General features: G+C 58.3%; 2 protein-coding genes across 13 annotated transcripts; both read right to left on the reverse strand.

Moving 5' to 3' along the window:
* Window positions 1-300: 300 nt before the first annotated feature.
* Window positions 301-16,770, reverse strand: Ehmt2 (euchromatic histone lysine methyltransferase 2). 11 transcript variants are annotated; one of them, XM_076558245.1, is made up of 28 exons: window positions 16,690-16,770; window positions 15,977-16,043; window positions 15,666-15,872; window positions 15,318-15,574; window positions 12,126-12,210; window positions 11,994-12,031; window positions 11,753-11,908; window positions 9,766-9,903; window positions 9,577-9,691; window positions 9,320-9,421; window positions 8,973-9,121; window positions 8,738-8,881; window positions 8,419-8,654; window positions 8,152-8,334; window positions 7,954-8,069; window positions 7,618-7,724; window positions 7,399-7,521; window positions 7,170-7,271; window positions 6,772-6,876; window positions 6,511-6,665; window positions 6,259-6,426; window positions 3,777-3,921; window positions 3,406-3,483; window positions 2,968-3,083; window positions 2,781-2,867; window positions 1,844-1,922; window positions 1,509-1,684; window positions 301-709 (listed from the first exon to the last, which is right to left on the reverse strand). In XM_076558245.1, the coding sequence occupies exons 1-28, from the start codon at window positions 16,729-16,731 to the stop codon at window positions 529-531; spliced, it is 3,657 nt and encodes a 1,218-aa protein (XP_076414360.1). In that variant the 5' UTR covers window positions 16,732-16,770; the 3' UTR covers window positions 301-528. The 11 variants fall into 11 exon arrangements, 7 of the variants coding, with proteins under 7 accessions (XP_076414360.1, XP_076414361.1, XP_076414362.1 ...); XM_076558246.1 differs by having other exon boundaries at window positions 7,954-8,036; window positions 16,690-16,769; XM_076558247.1 differs by lacking the exon at window positions 9,320-9,421 and having other exon boundaries at window positions 7,954-8,036.
* A 1,692-nt stretch (window positions 16,771-18,462) lies between these two features.
* On the reverse strand, window positions 18,463-20,536 carry Zbtb12 (zinc finger and BTB domain containing 12). Of its 2 annotated transcripts, none has more exons than XM_006995595.4 (2): window positions 20,470-20,536; window positions 18,463-19,995 (listed from the first exon to the last, which is right to left on the reverse strand). In XM_006995595.4, exon 2 carries the CDS (start codon window positions 19,973-19,975, stop codon window positions 18,596-18,598), a length of 1,380 nt encoding a protein of 459 aa, XP_006995657.3. In that variant the 5' UTR covers window positions 19,976-19,995; window positions 20,470-20,536; the 3' UTR covers window positions 18,463-18,595. The 2 variants fall into 2 exon arrangements, with proteins under 2 accessions (XP_006995657.3, XP_015844500.2); XM_015989014.3 differs by lacking the exon at window positions 20,470-20,536 and adding an exon at window positions 20,309-20,364.

Below are 20,536 nucleotides of genomic sequence, written 5' to 3' on the forward strand. Positions count from 1 at the left end.
AGCTCTGACCAGCGAGAGAGATACTGGGCCTCAGGAGCTGCTTGCCCGCATGCCTCTGACCACAGGAGGAAGAACGTGGAGCACTTTGATAAAAAAAGACTGCGTAATTTTTCAAAGTGCTCGAACTGTGGCACACCTTTGCAAATCTCGAGGCTGTGATTTGCCTTTGTTTAAATCCCTGACCGTGGCCCCCATAGCCCTCCTTTCCCACCCGGTGGCAGCCGGCAGCAACCGGCTTTCTACCCACCTCTGTCCCCTCAGCCCCACAATCCTCATCGTCCAGAAACAATCACCAGACAGTTTATTACCAAACCCAACATTTATTGAGAACACAGAGAATCAGTTGGCAGAGGCCCAACTTCAATTCAGCAGACTGAGGCCTGGCTCAGCGGAGTGTGGCCAGCCCCGAAGTCACACTCCCAGTGAGAAACCAGCTCTGGGAGGGGGCTGTCGACCTTCCAGGCCTAACCGGGGTCTCTGATGGAGGAATGTCTGAAGGGCAGTGCCCCAGCCTGGATTTACGAGTCCTCAGGTGTTCAGGGGGGGCAAGGAACTGAGCTCAGGCAACAGCTCAGGGTGGGGGTCCAGCCGGGCCAGGCGACTCTGCTCCAGGGCGATGGCCTCCGCTGAGTGCTTGCACTTCTCAGAGCCGCACTGGCAGGTGAAATACTTGCTCTTGATGTCCCAGAACCGGTCACCATAGTCAAACCTGGCAGAGGACCCAGACGCTCAGAACCCATCTCAAAGAACGCGGGGAGCCTTCTCTCGGGTCGGATCCATTCCCTCCACCCCATCAATCCTCCAGATGGATTCCAAGTCCTTGTAGGGCCTGCTGACTCATACCACCCCAGAACTGTCATAAAGGCAGGCCTCTGGCCTCCCAGCCCTGTCAACCAGAGTATCTTGAGGCTATGTATGGGAGGTGGGGTGGAGCCCAGGGCCTTGCGCACGCTTTGCAAGTACTCAGCCAAAGTACTCAGCCATTCAGTTAAACCCTGCAAACCCCGCTCCCCCCACCCGCCACCTCCTTTGGGTTTGTTTGAGATAAGGTTTCTCTATATAGGTCTGGCTGTCCTGGAACTCTCTACATAGACCAGGCTGGCCTTGAACTCACACAGATCCCCACAGATCCCCCTGGCCCTGCCTCCTAAGACGTGGAATTAAGACCACATGCTACCACATCTGGTCCCTCTAAAATTTTTGAGACCAGGATCTTACTAAATTACCCAGGCTGGCCTTGAACTGGTGGTTACTTCTGCCTTGACCCCTCAGTGCGGGTGTGACGGGTGTGTCACACCAGGACAGGCTGGGCCTTTCTCTTTTTTGAGACAGTCTGTGATCCCCCTGCCTCAGCCTCCTGAATGCTGTGATTATGAATGCATGCCACCACATCTGCCTTGTGGTTTTAACAAGCCCTCCAAGGGACACTAAGGCTGGTCAGTTTCCTCTGGTCTGTGGATACCAGGTGCCCGCAACCCTCAGGCCCCAGGATTTCCGGGGCATCTCACCCCAGCTCCTCCCCAGTCCGGATGTCCCTGGAGCTGAAGAAGGCGATGCGTGGGAACCGCAGGTCTTGGTGCAGCATGAAGACCCGGACAGGGATGATATTGGGGTCACACAGGTGGTTGATGAAGCGGCTGATGTTGCCATAGTAACGGGCATCAATGCAGTAAACCTCTCCATCCTGTGGAGGGGCAGTGCTCTTAATACCCATCCCTACTCACCTGCCTGGCTAGTTTTCCCGCAGTGATACCCAGTCCCTCCAGCCAGGTTTCCACTCGCCCAAGTCCCAGGTGGCTCCAGAAAGCAGCTTCTGGGAGTAGAGGGCACAGGTGCTGCCTACCTTGTTGTCCAAGTCGAAGAGGTAAGAATCGTCCTCTCTCACATCGGCCTCAGCGTCAGAGATCAGCTCTCCAACATACCTATCGGACAGAAACTACGGTTCTGAACCTGAGCAGGGCTCCAGGCCCATCTCCTGTCGTCTCAATCCCTGTAATCTTCTTCCACTTCTCAGCTGCCCATCACTGTGAGCCACCAGGGTCACTGCTGGGGCTGTGTGGGTTACTCAGAGCCTAGGGGAGCAGACCCTGGCTGGGGCCAGCGTAAGATGCAGCACACAGTCTAGCCACTAGGTGTCCCACTGTACAGCTGACCAGCGGGTGGGAAGTGCTGGGGGAGGGTGTGAGCCTGGGGCGGGCTGTGGTCTGGGGATTAGTATCCATGGTGGCTGGCTGGGTGGAAAGATGCCAGGCTTGGACACAGGGAGGCGTGTGCACCAGGAACTATCCCACAGGGTGAGGAATGGAGGACGAGGACTGAGACACTGGCTGGGAGGCAGGTGAAGAGGGGGGAGGGCCAGGGCAGAGGGCAGGTGGTGGGAAAGCTGCTTGTTTGTGAAGCTGAGCGAACACGCAGGAAAGAAACTGGGTGGTCCTTGGAGCTGGCGAAGAGGCTTCTCTGCTGTACTGGCCAGAAGGGAGGAAGTGGACAGGAAGTAGCTATTCTCCACTTTACAGGTAAGAAAAATAAGGCTGAAGGAGGTTAAATAATGTGGCCAAGGACACACAACAGAGCTCAGCCCAAACCCAGCTCTGTCTGTCACTGGCGTTCACCACAGCTAGGCAGAGTGCAGGAAAGTGTGTGATGTTGGAAACACGCTCCGTGAGTGACGTGAGATGGTGACAAGGAGCTCTGGGGCTCAGGCAGAGTGGACGCAGGCTCTGTCCTCTGCTGGGCAGGAGTGGGCGGGACCCCAGCACCCAGGTCCCGAGTGCACTTACTCGCAGATGAAGGTGCCCTGGGGAATGGTCTGCAGGGCGCGGACCCCCCAGCCCATCTTGGCTGTTCGGTAGAGCTGCAGGCGCACCCTAGAGGTGGAGAGGGGGTCACACTGAGTGTGGGGCCCCTGGAAGCGCCCCAGGGGATGGGAGGCGGAGGTGAGGCAGGGTGCCGGGGCGGGCGCCTCACTTGATGCCGCTCTGGACCACGCGGTTCTTGCAGCTTCTCCAGCAGGAGCATGCCTGGTTACACTCAAAGATCAGGGGGGGTTCGATCTTGTTAAACTCCTGAAGCAGCCGCCCGTCCTGGGGTGCGGAGGGAGGGGACAGTGGTTTCAGCTGCCCGGGACCCAGAGGACTCCACGGGAAACTCCACTCTGACCCCAGCCCAGAGCAGGGGGAGGGGTGCAGAGAGTCTGCAGGTTGAGGTCAGAGACCAGGAAGCGTGCAGGCGGGCAGGCGGGCGGGCACCAGAGTCCATTTGCACACAGCTGAGCACAGGCCCATTGCATTCCTGGCAGGGTCCCAGAACTTCCTGCCGCACCCTGTGTCTCTTCCCCCACCAGAGCAGGGTCCTGGCTCCTCGTGGGAGCGGCCAGACAGACCTGGCCAGACGAGGGACACGCACCTTGTCATACCAACAGCGGATGCTGAGCTGGCCACACAGACAGTTGGAGCTGGAGCAGTCATCCACACACGTGCAGTGCTGGGGGGGAGACTCAGTGTGAGTGGGGTGCACCTTGCTCTCCGCTGCCAAAGCTTTCTCCCCCTCAACCACGGGTCCATGTTTCAGGACAGTGGTTGGTGATGGGTGAGGGGAAATCTCCAGGTTCTAATGGGGGGAGGGGGGTCCTCCATGTCCCCCGGTATGGATGCAGCCCTACAACAGGTTCCTTTCAGCTCCTGCTCCCTCAGCCAGGTGGCCCGTGATGGACACACAGTCCAATTTTGCTCAGCTCGGCTAGGTGTCTCTGCAGACACCTGGGACCTGGGACTTACCTGCAGGTGAGTGATGTTCCGGTCAATGTTCATCGTGGATGTCTCACAGTTCTCCGAGATGTACTTATAATCCTCGGGGCACGGCTCGCCATCCACACCATTGACGCAGGGGATGGGCACATTCTCGTAGCCTCTAGCTACATCCCTGCAGAAGGGACAGATAAGGCTAAGGCAGGGCCAGAGTATTTCTGAGGGGCCGTGCTGGAGTTCCTTGGACATAAGGAGCAAGGATGACAGACAGAATAGGTACTGGCTGGTGTGGTGGCGCCTTCAATCCCAGCACTCTGGAAGCAGAGGCAGGTGGATTTCTGTGAGCTCAAGGCCAGCCAGGGCTACATAGTAAGACAGTCTTAAAACACAAAATGATAGATACAAAGGAAAACATTGATTTTATATTAATAAGGAATAACCTGAGTAATTATGTCCCAAATATTGCACTTTTTTTTTTGGTGAGACTAGGGATTGAGCCCAATAGCACATATGAAATAGCATGTGAGACAAATAAAATGTTCTACTACTGAATCGTGTTTCCAGCTCCTTCCGCCCCCACCCCTCCTTGTGAGACACAGTATTATACAGCCTAGACTGGCCTCAACTTGCAATATAATTGAAAATGACTTGAACTCCTGCCTCCAGCTTCAAGTGCTAGCTACAGGCATATGCCAACCATGCTGGACTGGGGCCTTTTACATTTTAACTGGAGACAGTGTTGCTACAGGGCCCAGGCCAGCCTCAAATGTGAAATTACCCTGCCTCAGCCTCCTGAGACACTGAGATTATAGGTGTGCACCACCACACTCAGCTGGCACAGGACACATTTGTGTTATAAGCTTAAGAATCTGTTCATCTAAAAAAAAAAAAAATTAACAGCTGAGCCATCTCTCCGGCCTCCCCCCCCCCTTTTTTTTTGAGACATGGGTTTCATATGTAGGTACCCCTGGCTACCCTGGAGCTCAGAGACCCACCTGCCTCTGTCTCTGCTGCCATTAAAGGTCACCAGCCCTTTCTAGGTGTGGTGGCACACACCTTATATCCTAACACTTGGGAGGCAGAGGCAGGCAGATCTCTGTGAGCTTGAGGTCAGCCTGTCTACAGTGACACCCTGTCTTAAAAGTTAGCACTCCTGGGCCTTGGGTGGAGGTGGCGCATGCCTTTAATCCCAGCACTGGGGAGGCAGAGCCAGGCAGCTATCTGTGAGTTCGAGGCCAGCCTGGACTACAGAAGAAGATCCAGGACAGCCAGGACTACACAGGGAAACCCTGTCTAGAGGGAAAACAACAAAGCGAAAGTCACCGCTCCAGGTCTTCCACCTACTTCTTTGGGGCAGTGTCTTACCTTCTAGTCCTGGAACTCGGAGACCAGCCTGCCTCTACCTCCCCAGTGTTGGAATTAAAGGTCTACACCACACTGGCTTCAAAATTCTTAGTTTAAATCTTATTACATCTGTATGTACATATGTACGTGTGTGTGGCATACACATGATACAGCTTACATACGATGATCAGAGGCAGTTCTCTCCTCCAGTGGGCTCCAGGACTTGAACCCAGCGGTCTATATGGCAAGCATTGTCAGCCACCTCAGACTGGCCTTGGTTGGGTTTTTTTTTTTTTTTTAAATCTTTTTCCTTTTTTTAAGTCTGAGCCTCTTATATTACAAAGGCTGCTCTCCAACTTGAAGGCTTAAAAGGTAGGTCTTCCTGCCTCAGCCTTGAGAACCGGGGGGCTGCAGGCGACACCAGTTCCCATCTGAAACTCTTGCTGTTTGGTTTGTCTGTCTTTTTCCAAGACAGGGTTTCTGTGTAGCTCTGGCTGTCCTGGAAATCACTCTGTAGACCAGGCTGGCCTTGAACTCAGGGATCCGCCTGCCTCTGCCTCCCGAGTGCTGGGATCAAAGGTGTTCGCCACCACCGCCTGACTTGAAATTCTCAACTTTTTGGGTATCTGGCCTCAAACTCACAGTCCTCCTGCCTCAGCCACCTCCAGGGGTTGGGACACGTTTCTCTCTTTCTTTTTTATCTTTTTCCTCTCTCTTTTTTTTCCTTCTGTAAGTTAAGGTGACCCCAGTTGGCCTGGAGCTCAGTACACAGACACAAACCAGGCTGGCCTCAGATTCATCAAGATCAGCTGTCTCTGCCTCCTGAGTGCTGGGATTAAAGGTGTGGGCCACCACGCCCTGCTTTTGTATTTTTTCCATTGTGTGTTGAGTGCGTCATACTGTGTGCGTGTTGTGTGTGTCATAGGACAACTTGGAGGAAGTGGTTTTCTCCATCTACCATGCGGGTCCATGGACTGAAATCAGTCTGTTAGTTTGGCAGCAGGCTCCCTTACCCACTGAGGGTCTCCCTGGCACAGTCCTTTATTTCCATCTGCCCTGTTGGCAAGAGGATTTTGGCAATTCTGGGGACATCGTGTGCCTCTGAGGGACTCTGGGACCGACAGTTTGAGGTGGCGGCAGTGGTCGGGGGTGCCGGCGTCGCACTCACCGGCAGATGATCTTCTCGGTGCGGACAGCCCGGTTCCCTACCCCGAGCCTGAGCTTCCGGTTGAGCTGCAGGGCAAACCATACGTCGGAACGCTCCGGGGTCAGATCCCAGGCCGTGTCTCCTTCCTTGTTCCGAAGCTCAGGGTTGGCTCCACGAGACAGGAACAACCTGGGGAGTGACACAAAGCCAAGGCCCGGGTCAGAGACTGGGCAGCAGCTGTGGGCGCCAGGGCCTGGGGAAGCCGGGGCTTACAGAACGCAGTCGTGGTAGCTCTCCCTGGCAGCGATGTGCAGTGGCGTGTCCCCATGGTAGTTGACGGCATGGAGGTCGCACCGGGCGTTCAGGAGGACCTCGGCGATGGCAGCGCTGCCCGTGAAGGAGGCCCAGTGCAGGCAGATGTTTTCCTCCTGTGGAGGGGCGGGAATGGTGTCCGTGAATTCAGTCTCCACTTTGCACAACGGTCCCACAGCTACCCGCCACCACTAGCCCTCCGTGCTCGAGAGTGTCCCTCACGTTGTCAGTGAGGGTGACGTCGGCACCCCGGGTCAGCAGCATCCGGATCACGTCAATGTGCTTGTGCTCGGCTGCCCAGATGATGGGCGTCCAGCCCCCACTGTCCTGAGGGGGGAGAAAAGAATGAGGGCCCAGCCTTGCTGGCCAGAAAACAGCTCAGGGCCACTCTTCCTCGGGACAGCTGAGGCCAGAGGATGGGGTGTTGCCCGGGAGCGCACTCCCACACACCCACAGCAGAGATACAGGGAGGAACTCAGAGTTCCATGAACCACAGACAGGCCTGAAGGGAACCAGCGTGAAGAGTGGGAGGCGCTAGGAGAGGGTCGGCAGTTGGGGGAGGACCGGGTGGGGCGGACGCCCAGGGACCTGGGCACGGGAGGCGCGGCCAGGCTGCTGACCTGCGCATTGACGTCCACCTGCCCTGTGCTCAGCAGCAGGCTAACCATCTCCAAGTTCCCAATTTTGGCTGCATGATGGAGACAAGTGGAGCCATCCTCTTCCTGAGGGAGACGTGAGCCAGTGAGCCCTTCACCTGGCCCCCACCCCGTCCTCCCTCCCTCCCTCCCTCCCTCCCTCCCTCCCTCCCTCCCTCCCTCCGCCCTGCACCCGGCCCTCCAGCTCCTTCACCTTGCTGTAGACACAGCCACCCAGCTGCACCATGTAGCGCGCCACCTCTAGGTGGTTGTTCACCACGGCCTCCATCAGCGGCGTGCGCTGCTGCTTATCTACGGCATTGATGTTGGCTCCTGCCTGTGAGGAGGGGCGGGAGAGCTGGGACCAGGGAGGGGGTGCTGGGGACGGGGAGAGGGCTGGACAGTGAGGTGGGGGGGTGTTGGCATGCCTGACCTGCAGCAGCACATGACAGATCTCCACGGACCCCTTCTGTGCGGCTGCGTGCAGGGGTGTGCGCTTGCTCTGCTGGTCACTCTGGAAGTTGGGGTCCAGGTTGTCTACTGCAGGGCCAGAAGGGACAAAGGATAAGTGAAGGGGTGGGGCACCACCGCCTCCAGGGAGGCTGCCCAGGATTCCCTGCCAGGCGAGCTGTGCTGGCCCCTGGGTCCCACCCTGCCCATGCCGGGCGGAACCCAGCACCAGCAGGTCACCACCTTGCCATCACTAAGGGTCACATGACCTTCCCACTACGCCAAGCCCTCAGTTCCTGGGGTGGGATGTAACACTCACGCAGCATAAGGATCACCTTCTGCAGTTCGCCCTGCTTCACCGACAGGTACAGCTGCCGTGGGTGGAATCGGAGCTTCTTCCGCCTGTCGGGGGACGCAGGGGGAGGAGAAGGTGGGCTGCTCAGGTTTGAGCACCACCATCAACGCCGGCTTCTCCGGCCCAGTTCTGACTGACACCCTGAAAACAGCACCAACTTACCTCTCTGACTCCTGAATGACCAAGGCCTTCTCCAGGGCTTCCCGGCCCGGGCCTGGGGGCAGCCCCACAGCCGAGAGGCAGCCCCCGTTAGGCAGGGTCAGTGACGGCCCTGAGCTGTCGATGGTGTCTGTCAGGGGATCACAGGCTGGGCGCCGGGGCTCTCCCTGCCCTCGCATTCGTGCGCTGTGGGAGAAGGTTCTGAGGTTAGGGGGCAGGGGAGAGAAGATGGAAAACGGGGCGGGGGCCAGGGGAGGGAGAGGCCAATACCTGGGCTGGGAGGTATCTGCTCGCCCTGGGGCATCTTGGGCCAGGGGTATCGGGGCAGGAGCTGCAGTGCCAGCTGGAGGGGTTCCCCCATCGCCCCGGGGAATGGTCACCTCCTGGGCCTCCGAAGCATCCTCTCCACAGTGGGGACAGAAGACCATCCCGTTGAGCTGGGACACACAGGCCTTGTGGAAGCGGTGGGCGACTCGGAAGTCAGGGTGGCATTCCAGGAAGGTTCCCTGGGGAAGGGAGAGACGGCAGTGAGTCCCTGAGCGCCCTCCTGCATTAGGCCTCCCACCTACCCCGGGGGTCACTCACTCACCGCTGTGCAGAAGTAGCCGCAGCCTGGGCAGCAATGGTGCTTGACCATGCGGGCACGATGGGCCTCACAGAGGACCATCAGCGCCACTCGGCTGGAGGGCCGCATGGTCTCCCGCTTGAGGATGGCGGCATTGCAGCCCGACAGCTGGGGGGGAGGAGGGGGGGGGCAGATGGTGAGGCCAGGGCCCAGGTTCACTCTCCCCGGGCCTCCCCGGCCAGCAGCACCTCGGACCCACCTCTCCGTCCACACTCTCCGTGGCCATGCACTTGTGTCCCGCCCTCTCGCTAATGCGGTCTATCTTGGGGGCCTCCATGCGGCAGCTGCAGAGGGGGAGCTCCTCGAAGCCGCGCTCTGTCTCCAGTGAAGACGTGTCATTGGACACCCCTTGGACAGGAAGAGGCGGAGACGATGGGGGCCTTGCCCCTCGCCCCTTGGAAGGGTCCTCTCCTTCCCACCCAGCCGCCCCTCCACGTTCTAGAACCCCAAAGCCTGGACTGAACACCCCAGCTCTGGCAGGATTTCCCTCCACCCCCATGGGCACCCCCTAGTGGCTCCCTGCCCCGGCAGTTGGCAATTAATTACCAGCGTGGTTGGGGGAGAGGGTCCCCTCGCTGGGCAGCTCCAGGGACCCCAGAGGGACCTCCATGTACTCACTGGGCCCTGAGGAGCCCACACCATTCACTCCTGACACAGAGACAGAGAGAGTGAGAGCGGGGGGCTCGCAGGGCCTGGGCGCGTGCGCACATGCGGTGTCCACGGCGGCGAGCATGCATGAGCGTCCGAGCGCACTGCTCTCTGGGGCCGCAGGAGGGGACCCAAGGGCAGAGGAGCCCTCTCACCTCTCGGCTCCTTGGCCCTCGGAGGCTCCCGCTTCCGCCTCTTCCTAGATGGCTTCACCCACGGGCTGTCTTTCCGCCACTTCTTCTTGGCCTTGCGCCGGCCGCTGGAGCCACTCTGTGGAGGAGCGAGACTCAGAGGATGCTCCAACAGCTCTCCGCTGCTCCAGGGAAGCCAGGGTCTGCCCTTACCCTGTCAGATTGGTTGCCTGACTCCTCATCCTCCTCCTCTTCCTCCTCCTCCTCTTCCTCCTCCTCTTCTTCCTCTTCCTCCTCTTCTTCCTCCTCCTCCTCTTCACTCAATTGTTCAGTTAAAGCTTCAACTTCAGACTGAAAGAGGAAAATCAGGCTGAAAAACAGCCATCTGCAGCCATCTCCTTCGAGAGCAAGACACAGTGAATCCAAAGGCCCTATAAGGTCACCTCCCCACCGCCGGGGAAGCTCGCTGGAGGTGATGAGGGCAGGAAGCAGATCGGGCTGGATAGACAGAGGCACAGAATACTACACAGCAGTACCAAGGGCCGGTTTTATGAAACACACAGACAGACACGACTACCCAAGCCGACAAAAACAAAATATAAGAAGCTAAAGAGTTGTTCTCTAACGAAGGGGACAGGCTGCCATCACCAGAAACCACAGGCCCAATGTCTTCTTTTTGTTTGTTTGGAGACAGGGTCTCACTAGGTAGTCCTGACTGGCCTGGAACTCAGAGATCCAACTACCTCTGCCTCTGGAGTGTGTCAACATTGAACACTAAGAGAAATGACCAAACATCCTACACAGCTTCCAATGGCAGGGGAGGGGAGGAGGCGCCAGTACCCACTTCTAAGTTTTCTTGAAAACAAACAAACAAGACAGGAAACCTCACCCGGCCCGGACATGGACACGGACACGGACAGGATTGACAGATTGATAGCTCTTTCTCGATTCCGTGGGAGACATGAGGCAGGAGGATCAGAAGCTCAGGGGCTGGGGCTGAAGAAATGGCTCAGCAGTGAAGAGCACCTTTGCTCTCAAAAAGAACCTGGGTTCTGTTCCCAGCGCTCAAATGGTAGCTTGCAAACTGTCTGTGACACTTGTCTCAGGGTATCCAAGGGTACATGAGATTGCATCCTGAGACAAACAGCTAAGGAACTAGAGGGAATCCGCTTCTGGAACTATGAACAGCTTAATCATTCACAAGCAAACAAGGCTGGAGGAATTCGGCCCCCACCGAGCCAAGGGTGAGAAGTCCTGTAAAACTGACTTGCTTTCACTAGGTAATTAGTGAGAAACCCTTTCATGAATGGCAACAAGCTCCTGTAATCCCAGCCCTGGGGTGGGGGTGGGGGTGGGGGTGGGGGCAGAGGCAGGTGAAAGTGAAGTTCAAGGCCAGCCCAGGCTACAAAGTGAAACTCTGTCTCAACCCCCCACCCCTCAAAAGCATCCCTTTAATCCCAGCACTCGGGAGGCAGAGGCAGGTGGATCTCTGAGTTCAAGGCCAGCCTGGTCTCCAGAGTGAGTTCCAGGACAGCCAGGGCTACAGAGAAATCCTATCTCAAAACCCCCGAAAAACAGAAAAATATAAAAGAGGAACAGGGTGAAGTGACTGCTGCTCTGGTGTCCCTGCTTGACCCCCAGGCTTCACAGAGACAAGCCGAGTGCTCCCGCACATCAGAGCTTGCCTGGTGATGTGGACCCGAGCACTGAGCTTGCCAAGCCCTAGCTGCAACCTCAGACACGGGGGAAATATTCTAAACACTCAAACCCACGCAGAGACAAAACCCCGGGGCCCACATGGAAGCAGAGAACCACGGCCCACAAGCTGCCCTCTTTCCTCCCAACACGGCAGAGGCAGAGGCAGAGGCAGAGGCAGAGGCAGGCCGGTTTCTACGAGTCTGACATTAGCTTGGTTTTCCAGTAAGGGTCACATGGTGAGACCTTGTCAAACAAACAAAACCAACCAAAACAAAGCAAAACCCACTACAACACCATCAAAACAATGAGTAAGTTAACCAGAAAGGAAACAAATAAGCCACCACCAAGCAGGGAGGCCATGTTGGACAGAGAGGGGCAGGGATGAGGTGGGGGATGTAAGAAATGGTTGCAGGCCACACAGGGCGGAGGATTAGTGAGTGTTCTGGTTAAGAGAAAGAATAAGACTGGACAGGGAGGCGGAGGGCCGGTCATGCCAGCTCACCTTGCTGTCAGAATCCACTCGCTCATCCACAGAGTAAGAGTCATAGTAGAGGCTGAAATCATCGCCCACCACCGTCTCCCACTCCTCCAGGGGCCTGGGCTCTCCTTTCTCCAGGGTGACATCTCCTGAGCTCCGGGCAGAGCCAAAGTCCTCCGACTGGAAAAAGATTAGAAAGTCTGGGGCTGCTGGCACTGGCCCCCCAATCCTCCCACCCACCCCCAGGTCTTCCTCTCCAGCTCACCAGGCTGCCAGAGTTCAGCTTCCTCCTTTTGGCCACATCTGGAAAGACAGAACAGTGAGGACAGAGCGCTAAGCCCTGGGACAGAACACACCAAGCCACAGGAGTGTGTATGGAGGGGAGGGGGGGTCTAACCTGAGGTCACCTTCCCCAGGGAGTGCATGTCATCACTCATGCGGAAATGCTGCACTTCAGGGGGCCGCTTCTCGGGGACTGGAGGCTGGAGCGTGAAGGAAGGACTTTCAGTCAGAAGGAAACCTGGGGGCCTGGTGTGGTGGCCCACACCTTTAATCCCAGCACTCTGGGAGGCGGAGGGACTCTGCCAGCTCAGGCCAGCCAGAGCCTCCAAGTGACACCCTGTCTCAAAAACCAATCACCAAACACCGACAAAAAGGAAATCTGGGCGTACACAAGCTGGAGGAAACCCGAGGGCACCACGCTAATGAAATAAGCGCGTCACCAAATTAAGTTACTATTCTGCCTCCACCAGCCTAGAGCCCTGGCGGGAGAGCTGTGGTTGGCCATAGCTCCACAATGCTCCCTGAAGCCAGCAAGACTGCTCAGCAGTTACCGGTGTCTGCAGCCAAGCCTGACCAGCTGAATTCAGTCCTTGAGAGGAGAGAACTGACTCCCAAGGTTTCCTATTTTTGTTGTTGTTTTTTTGAGACAGGCATCACATGTTGCTGGGTATCCAGCCCTGGCTGGCCTGGACCTTACTGTGTAGATCAGGCTGTCCCAAAACTCACAGAGCTCTTACTGATTCTACCTCCCAAATGCTTGGATTAAAGGTATGTATCACCACTGCCAGCTGAAATTAGTAATAAAAAAATCAGTTGGTGGATATAGGAAGAAAATGTGAACAGAAACCCACAGGTGCCGGGTGGTGGCGCTTTAATCCCAGCACTCGGGAGGCAGAGGCAGGCGGATCTCTGTGAGTTCAAGGCCAGCCTGGTCTACAGAGCGAGATCCAGGAAAGGCGCAAAGCTACACAGAGAAACCCTGTCTCGAAAAATCAAAAGAAAGAAAGAAACCCACAGGTCTCTGATGTGGAGCTAAAATATTATTTATTTACTACTTATCTACACATCTCTGTGAGTTAAGTGCTCACTGTGTGAAGGCCAGAAGATGGCATTAAATCCCCTGAAACCGAAGGTGGCTGTGGGCTGCCACATGACGTCGGCAAGTCCTCTGCAAGAACTGCTTAAGTACTCTCAACCACCAGCATCTCCTCAGTGGCAGAGCAACAACACCTAAAAACTGTCCCGAAAAACAAAAACAAGTAAAAAGACAGCTCAGGGGCAGGGAGGTCCGCTGTGTCAATTCCACAGCTGAGGTGGATTCCTGGACCCCACAAAAAGTGGAAGGAGCCGGGCAGTGGCACACGCCTTTAATCCCAGCACTCGGAGGCAGAGGCAGGCGGATCCCTGTGAGTTCAAGGCCAGCCTGGTCTACAGAGTGAGATCCAGGAGAGGCACCAAAACTACACAGAGAAACCCTGTCTCAAAAAACAAATAAACAGCCGGGCGTGGTGGCGGCGCACGCCTTTAATCCCAGCACTCGGAAGGCAGAGCCAGGCGGATCTCTGTGAGTTCGAGGCCAGCCTGGGCTACCAAGTGAGCTCCAGGAAAGGCGCAAAGCTACACAGAGAAACCCTGTCTCGAAAAAACCAAAAAAAAAAAAAAAAAACAAATAAACAAAAAAAAAAAAAAAGAAGAAGAAGAAGAAGAAAAAGTGGAAGATCAGGCTCCACAAAGATGTCCTCTGTCCTCTACTGCCCCCCACTGCATATACACACTTAAGTACAATTTAAAAAATTGTGTCTATACCATCGTGTCTTAAAAACTACTGATATAGCAGGGCGGCAGTGGCCCACGCCTTTAATCCCAGCACTCGGGAAGCAGAGCCAGGCGGATCTCTGAGTTCAAGGCCAGCCTGTCTACAGAGTGAGATCCAGGACAGGTACCAAAACTACACAGAGAAACCCTGTCTCAAACCCTGCACCCCCCAAAAAAGAAAAAACTACTTATGTAGTACTCACATTAACTCACCATCTATAATAGACCTAAACTACAAGGAAGACATGTCTAAGTCATATGCAAATATTGACTGCTTGGCTGCCCAGAACTCACGAGGTCCACTTGGCCTCTACCTCATAATTTTATATGAGGGGCTTGAACAAACATGGACTTTGTACCAGAGAAGAATAATTACATTCTGATGAGGTAATCACTTGTTCAGAAACAGAAAACAGCGGGGCTGGAGGGATGGCTCAGTGGTTAAGAGCACTTCCTGCTCCTGTGGAAGACCTAGGTTCAGTTCCTAGCACCTACATGTGGCTCACAACTGCTTCAAACTCCAGCTCCAGGGGATCCACTGTCCTCTCCCAGCCTCAGAGGGCACCAGGCACACAAAGTGGTAAACAGACATACATGCAGGTAAAATACCCACATACAGAAAATAACGCAGTAAAAAACAGACTGAAAAAGAAATCAGAAGCAGCGGCTGGGTGGGGTGGTTCTGAACTAAACCCTTGGGATCACAGCAAGTTCAGAGAGCCTACACTGTGTGAGGCCACCTCAAAGACAAAAACAACATAAATAAAAGCCAGGTGGGAGACAGAGCAAGACAGCACCTCTGTGAGGTAAAGGCCAGTCTGATCTACATGGTAAGTGCAAGGCCAGCGCAATACAGTTGAGACACTGTTACACTTTTACACACACACACACACACACAAATAAACAACAATCAAACCTCCCAAAACAACAACCACACAAGACCCAGACTGAGGCTACACGAACCACACCTAGACACGAGGAGCCTTTTAAACCTTGTCGTAACCGGATTCTGGGCCCCTGCCACTCCCATTCGGTCACTCATGTGGCCTTCCCAGGGGAGGGTTCCCGGCAAAAACTTTAGGCCGGCTAAGAGTGGTCTCAAAGAATGGACGGGAAAAGTTCCCTAGGGACTCGCTCAGAGGTAGAAAGGAGGAAGGCTGAGCCTGTAGTCATTTTGGTAAGAGTAATTAGGACAATAACTATATAATTAACTCTACATCTGTCAGTCTCCTGCGCTGGCCACCCCTCCCCCAAGAACACCAACTCCAGGAAGCCAGCAATTACTCTAGTCACAGATCAAGCCCAGCCCCACATCTGACACTTGGTAGCCTATTGGTAAATTCGAAAAAAAATCTGAATACAAGAGGCCGAAGGCTAAGTCCCGGAAGGGGAGGGGAAAAAAAATAAAAAAACAACCCAACAAAAACAAAATTAAAAAAAGGGCCCATCCAGAGATCCCCCCCATTCTCCCCACCAACTTGCACATGCTCACCTGACCGTTGCCTGGTTTGGACATGGTTTTCCGGGCTCGGTGTACTTTGGGCTGCCCCTCCTGGCCGGTAGTTGTAGCCGGAGGGGGTTCAGCCCCGGCAGCGGCAGCTCCCTGGGCCCCGGGCATGCTCAGCAGCCTCATGGCCAAACTCTGGACCGAGGGGGGCGACTTTCCTGCCCCAGTCATTGACATTTTGGCCCGACTGGGACAGGCGCCCCCCTTGCTGGGGGAAGAGGGGAATGACTTTGTGGCATGGCCTAAAAAAGAGGCAAGCAGGCAGGGTGCAGGGTAAGCGAGCAGGCAGAGGGTCCTCTTCCGCCCCCTCTCCCTCTCGCCCCAGCCTCTCACCCAGCAGGATTCGGCCCCCATCTCCCTCCAGGTTCTCGGGTTCATCCCCAATGAGTGGTGTGGCCCCTACAGGGGTGTCAGCCCCCTCGTCGCCGACGGTGACAGTGACAGAGGCCGGAGAGGAGGGGCCGGCAGGCTCCAGGGAGTCGGGGTCGGCCTTGGGAAGGGTCTCCTCACTAGGAGAGGTGTCCCCCAAAGAGCCGTGAACTGTCGGGGGGAAGAGAAAAAGTTCAGGGCCTTAGGCTCCGGGGATCCGGGTGGGGGGTGGGGAGGGTGGCGGTCCGGCCGGGGCCTGCTCCGGCCACACTCACCTCTCTCGGTGGCGCCTCTGGGCTCCTTCTCCAGCAGCAGCGCCCCCATCTCCGCGGGGGCCTCCCCCTGGGAGGGGAGACAAGGGACCGGGGGGCCCGTCAGCCCCGCAGGCAGCTGGGGGGCCCAGGACGCCTGGGCCCTGGGCAGCGAGAGCAGGCTCCGGGGCCTACCTCGTCCTCGGTGGGCGCCCCCCCTGCCGCGGCCGCGGCCGCCCGTGGGGGCCGCACGCCCCCGCCCCCGGGCCCGCATCAGCCCCCTCCCTCTCGGCAGACCCCGCATCTCTGGGGCCGGGAGCAGAGGAGGGGGAGGGGGCGGGGCCTCCGCGCCCCGGCCCCGCCCCCTCCTCCCGGCTGCACGCGCCGCTCCCCCTTTGTCCCCCAGGCCGCGGGGACCCCGGCCACCAACCCCTGCAACGCCCGCTGCGCCCCAGCCCGGCGGACGGCCCCTCGCGCCCCTGGCGCGTGCTCCCGGGGCCGCGGCGCCCACCGCCCACGCTGGGGCAGCGGGCGGTGGCACGCGCGACTCGGCGCCCACTCCCCCCACCTCCCACCCCCTGGTCCCCTCATCGGCCCCCGGTGTTGGCCCCCTGGTTTGCTGCAAGTTCGGCTCGGGCCCCCCGGCCCCGTTGCACCCCCGGAGCATTGCACGAGTGCGCGCTTCCCCCGGGCGCGCGCGCGGGCATGCACCCGCCTCTCCCCCTCCCCTTCCGCACCTCGGCGGCCGCCGCCGCAGCAGCTCCCGCCGCCGCCGCCATCGCCGCTTGCGCGGGGGGCCGAGCCGGCGCGCGGCCGCCCCGGGTCACGTGGACAAGGAGGGAGGGCGAGAAGACGCCTTAAAGGAGCCGCTGCGGGCCTTTTGGCCATTTTTGCCCCCCAGAGTGGCCTCGGAGGTCCGGAACTAGGGGCTACCGGGGAGAGGGGCCTTCAGTGCCAGCCTGGGCTCTGCAGGGAACCCAGGGCGAGGCTCGTCTGGGCTGTGGCTTCCCTGTCCCCGCCCGGCTTGGGCAACACGTGAAGCCTGAGCCGCTGCAGCTGCTGTGTGTGTATCTTTCTGGTCCGGGGCCACCAGATAGGAAAGGCTGGGGCCTCGGCTTCGGACTCGTCCCGCTGGTGCACGAGAAGGGGCGACAGACCCGTGGGAGGCACCTCCACTTCTGGGTCGGTGTCCCTGGGAAGACTGAGGGCAAATGTCTTCTGCGCATTCCGGGCGATTTACGCCACGACGTGCACTAGAGACGCGAACTCAGCGCAGCGGCCTCAGGGGTGACTGGGTTCTATGGGCTGTGACCGTTTTCGCCGCACACTTCTCAGTCGGGGGTCAGGGTCCAGCGGACGGCTGGAGTGACCGGCACCCACGGCCAAGCATGCAGCCCCAACGCCGCTGCTCGGGGCCGCGTTCCCCTCGGGCGCTGCGCCCCGCCCCACGTCTGGCCCTCCCTGTGCGGTTTCACACTCAGTCCTGGGCCGGCAGGTGGTCACGTTATCGGCCCGAGGCCAACTCGGAGTCTTATGGGAACTGTAGTTCTCTTTGGATAGGAACTTTTCAGGGCTTTCTGGGAGTTGTAGTCTCCCAGGCACTCGCACCTAAGTTTAGCCGATCATTCAGCTCTCCTGAAAACACGGACCGATGGGCACAGCCAACTGCCTGCAGCTCAGTGGGTGCACCGGCCGCCCGCCTGCAGCCCGTGCCTTGCGCGGGTCCCAAACCACACTGTGTGTCCTCACCAGGACTGCCAAGGGTAAGAGTTCTGCCTAGGTGCTGAGCTTGCCCAGCTGGGGGAGGGCGTGTTCCCGACCAGATCCGCTCCCTGGCATGCCCCAGTCCCGGCCTGGGCTCCTTTTGGCACGGGAATGCAGTCGTTAGCTCGGGGAGAGGCTGTCTACGGTGGGTAGTCAGTCACACACATGCAGTTGCCAGAATATAAAGAAAAAAAAATGTTTTGTTCTGTTTTTTATTTTGTGGAAAACAAAGAAAAACTAAAACCCCAAACTCCAGAAAAAATCCTAAAAAATACGATTTCTTAAAAAATACTGTATAAGTCTCTACCCCTCCCTCCCCAACAGCCGTTCTTTTTCCTACGTGCCCTGCCCCCCCCTCCACTACCCAGTTCCTGTATTGTACCCCGTGTCTCACCTACCCAGGCTGCCCACCCTGTCTCTTACCTGGCACACGACACTTGCTGTCGTTTCCGGCGAGCCCTGTACCTACCGCCCACTTCCCCAGCATGCAAGAACCTCCTCCCCTTCCTCTTCTGGGACTTCAGACCTGTCTCCCCCTATGACTCCCTCTTCCCGGTCATCTACTCTAAACAAGAGCGAGAAAAGTGCATCCCGCCAATCCCCCACAGTGCCCACCCCCACCCCACCTCAAGGAACCCCAATCTCCCCCCAGGCGACTTCAGCCAGGAAAGAGCTGTTCTCCAAACTCTCAGCCTCTGCTCCCCCCCCCCCAAGAAACCTCTCTTTGGGACCCCACATTCCCCCAGCCTCGGCAACCCTGTCTCCGGCTCCATTTTCGTTTCTCTTCTGCTCTTTGAGGCGAGGTCTTCTCTGCAATCTTCCTCCCTTCAGATGTGTGTGCCTGCCCCAGGACCCCGCCCCCCAATCCTCCCGGGCCCCTCAGCGGATGAGGACGTTGATCTCGGCCACGCCAGCCTCCAGCACGTTCTCGGCCGTGGTTTTGCCATGCTGCTCCTTGAGATGCCGCCTGATGGCTGGCTTGTGGGCGAAGCGCACGTCACAGTAGGAGCAGCGGTAAGGCCGCGCTCCTGAGTGCAGGTTGAGGTGGTCGTGCAGCGTGGACTTCTGCGTGAAGCACTTGCCACAGATGCCACACGAGTGCGACTTGACGCCGCGGTGCACGTTCATGTGGCGGTTCAGGTTGCTGCTGTGGTTGAACTGCTTCCCGCAGCGCGGGCACATGAAGATGAAATGTTGCGCGCGCATGTGGAAGACGAGCTTCTCCACACCCTGGAACACCTCGGGGCATTTGGTGCATTTGATGTTCTTTAGAGGGTTCCCACCTGAGAAGCCCCCAGGCAGGGGTCCCCGGCTGCCCCCTGCCCCCAGACTGCCCCCCGCCCCCCGGGCAGCCATGGCCACCGCTGCCGCTTCCACTAGGCCCGAGGTGGCCCCCACACTGGCCCGGCCTCCTGGGATCAACAAGAGGCCTTCCCCTTCGGCGTCCTCAGACAGGCTGTAGCAGGCCTTCACCACACCTTGCGGCGGGGTGACAGTGTTGGGGGCCACGCTACTCTGGGCCAGCTCCCCCAAGTGGCTGCTCACGGAGGCCCCGATGCCCAGACCCCCTGCCAGGCCTCCAGGGGGCTTGAGCCTGTGGGCCACTTCGAGCGCAGACTCCACCTTGACAATGCAGATGTCAGAAACATCCTCATCCTCGTCCTCGTCCTCGTCCTCCGCCTTCAGCTCTAGGTCCTCGTCCAGAGGAAACTCCAGCTTCACGGGGCGCAGGAGCGGAGGAGGCAGAGGAGGCGGGGGTGGAGGCTTGGGGGCTGGCTTTGGGGTCCTGGCTGGAGGGAGGAGGGACTTGGTGGTACTGACACTGCTCACGAGGCTAGCCTCGCTGACCCCATCCTCTTTGAGGCCTATTTTGGGCTCAATGAACTGGCTGAGGGCGTTCCGGCATTTCTCCACCACGTGCTCCATTTGCAGGTAGGAGGCAGCCGTCAGGTAGTTCACGATGTCCCTGACGGCGAACTCCAGGGCGCCCGTGTAGCACGAGAGGAGCAGGTCGGCCACAATGCGTGCGCTGTGCATCAGCGAGACCTGCAGCTCCGAGCTGGGGTTCAGCAGGAACTGGTCCCGGAGGAACGGGGAGCAGGCGGCCAGGATGACCTTGTGGCCGCGGAATTTGAGGCTGTCGGCCACGATGGTCACATCGCAGAACCGCTCCTCGGCGCGGAGCTGGTTCATGTTCCGCAGCGTAGCGGCCTCGTGGCCAGGCAGCTGGAAACGCAAGACTTCCACCCCAGAGGCCATTGTGGCGGGAGTGGACTGCCCTGGGTGGGGAGGAAAGCGGTCAGAGACAAAGGTCTCCTCCGGCGGGCGCCAGCCGGGGCTCCAGACCCCTCATCCCCAGCTCCCCGGGCTCAGCGCGCCTCCCTCAGTTTCCCCAATTCCGAGGAGGCGCGGTCCCTGCGAGGAGGGAGGCGTGGTTCCCGGGGGCGGGGCAGCGGCGTCCACACCCCCCAGTCCCGCGGCCCGCGCGCCCATGGGAGAATGGAGAAAGGAGTGGGTGGGGGGTAAGAAAGAAAAAGAGAAACCCCCGGGGATTGTGACTCCGGGCGGCCCCCACTTGCAGGCTCTGCTCACCCGCCTGGCCTCTGGCCCGGGCCGCGCTGCTGCGAGTCCCCCCTTTCACCGTCCTCCCGCCGCCCGGGCAGGTCGTGCACGCCCCCCTCCCACGCGCAGATCGCCGTGGCACGCCCCCCCCCTCCCCGGACTCACGACCCCGGGGTGCACGCTCGTCTCACCTGGCCCGGTTCCGCGTGCTGATTTTCCCCCTTGGTCCCCCACCCCCCCGGGGCCAACGGCTCCCCC

This window comes from Peromyscus maniculatus, chromosome 21, assembly GCF_049852395.1.
Source record: "Peromyscus maniculatus bairdii isolate BWxNUB_F1_BW_parent chromosome 21, HU_Pman_BW_mat_3.1, whole genome shotgun sequence".
Taxonomy (NCBI): Eukaryota; Metazoa; Chordata; class Mammalia; order Rodentia; family Cricetidae; genus Peromyscus; species Peromyscus maniculatus.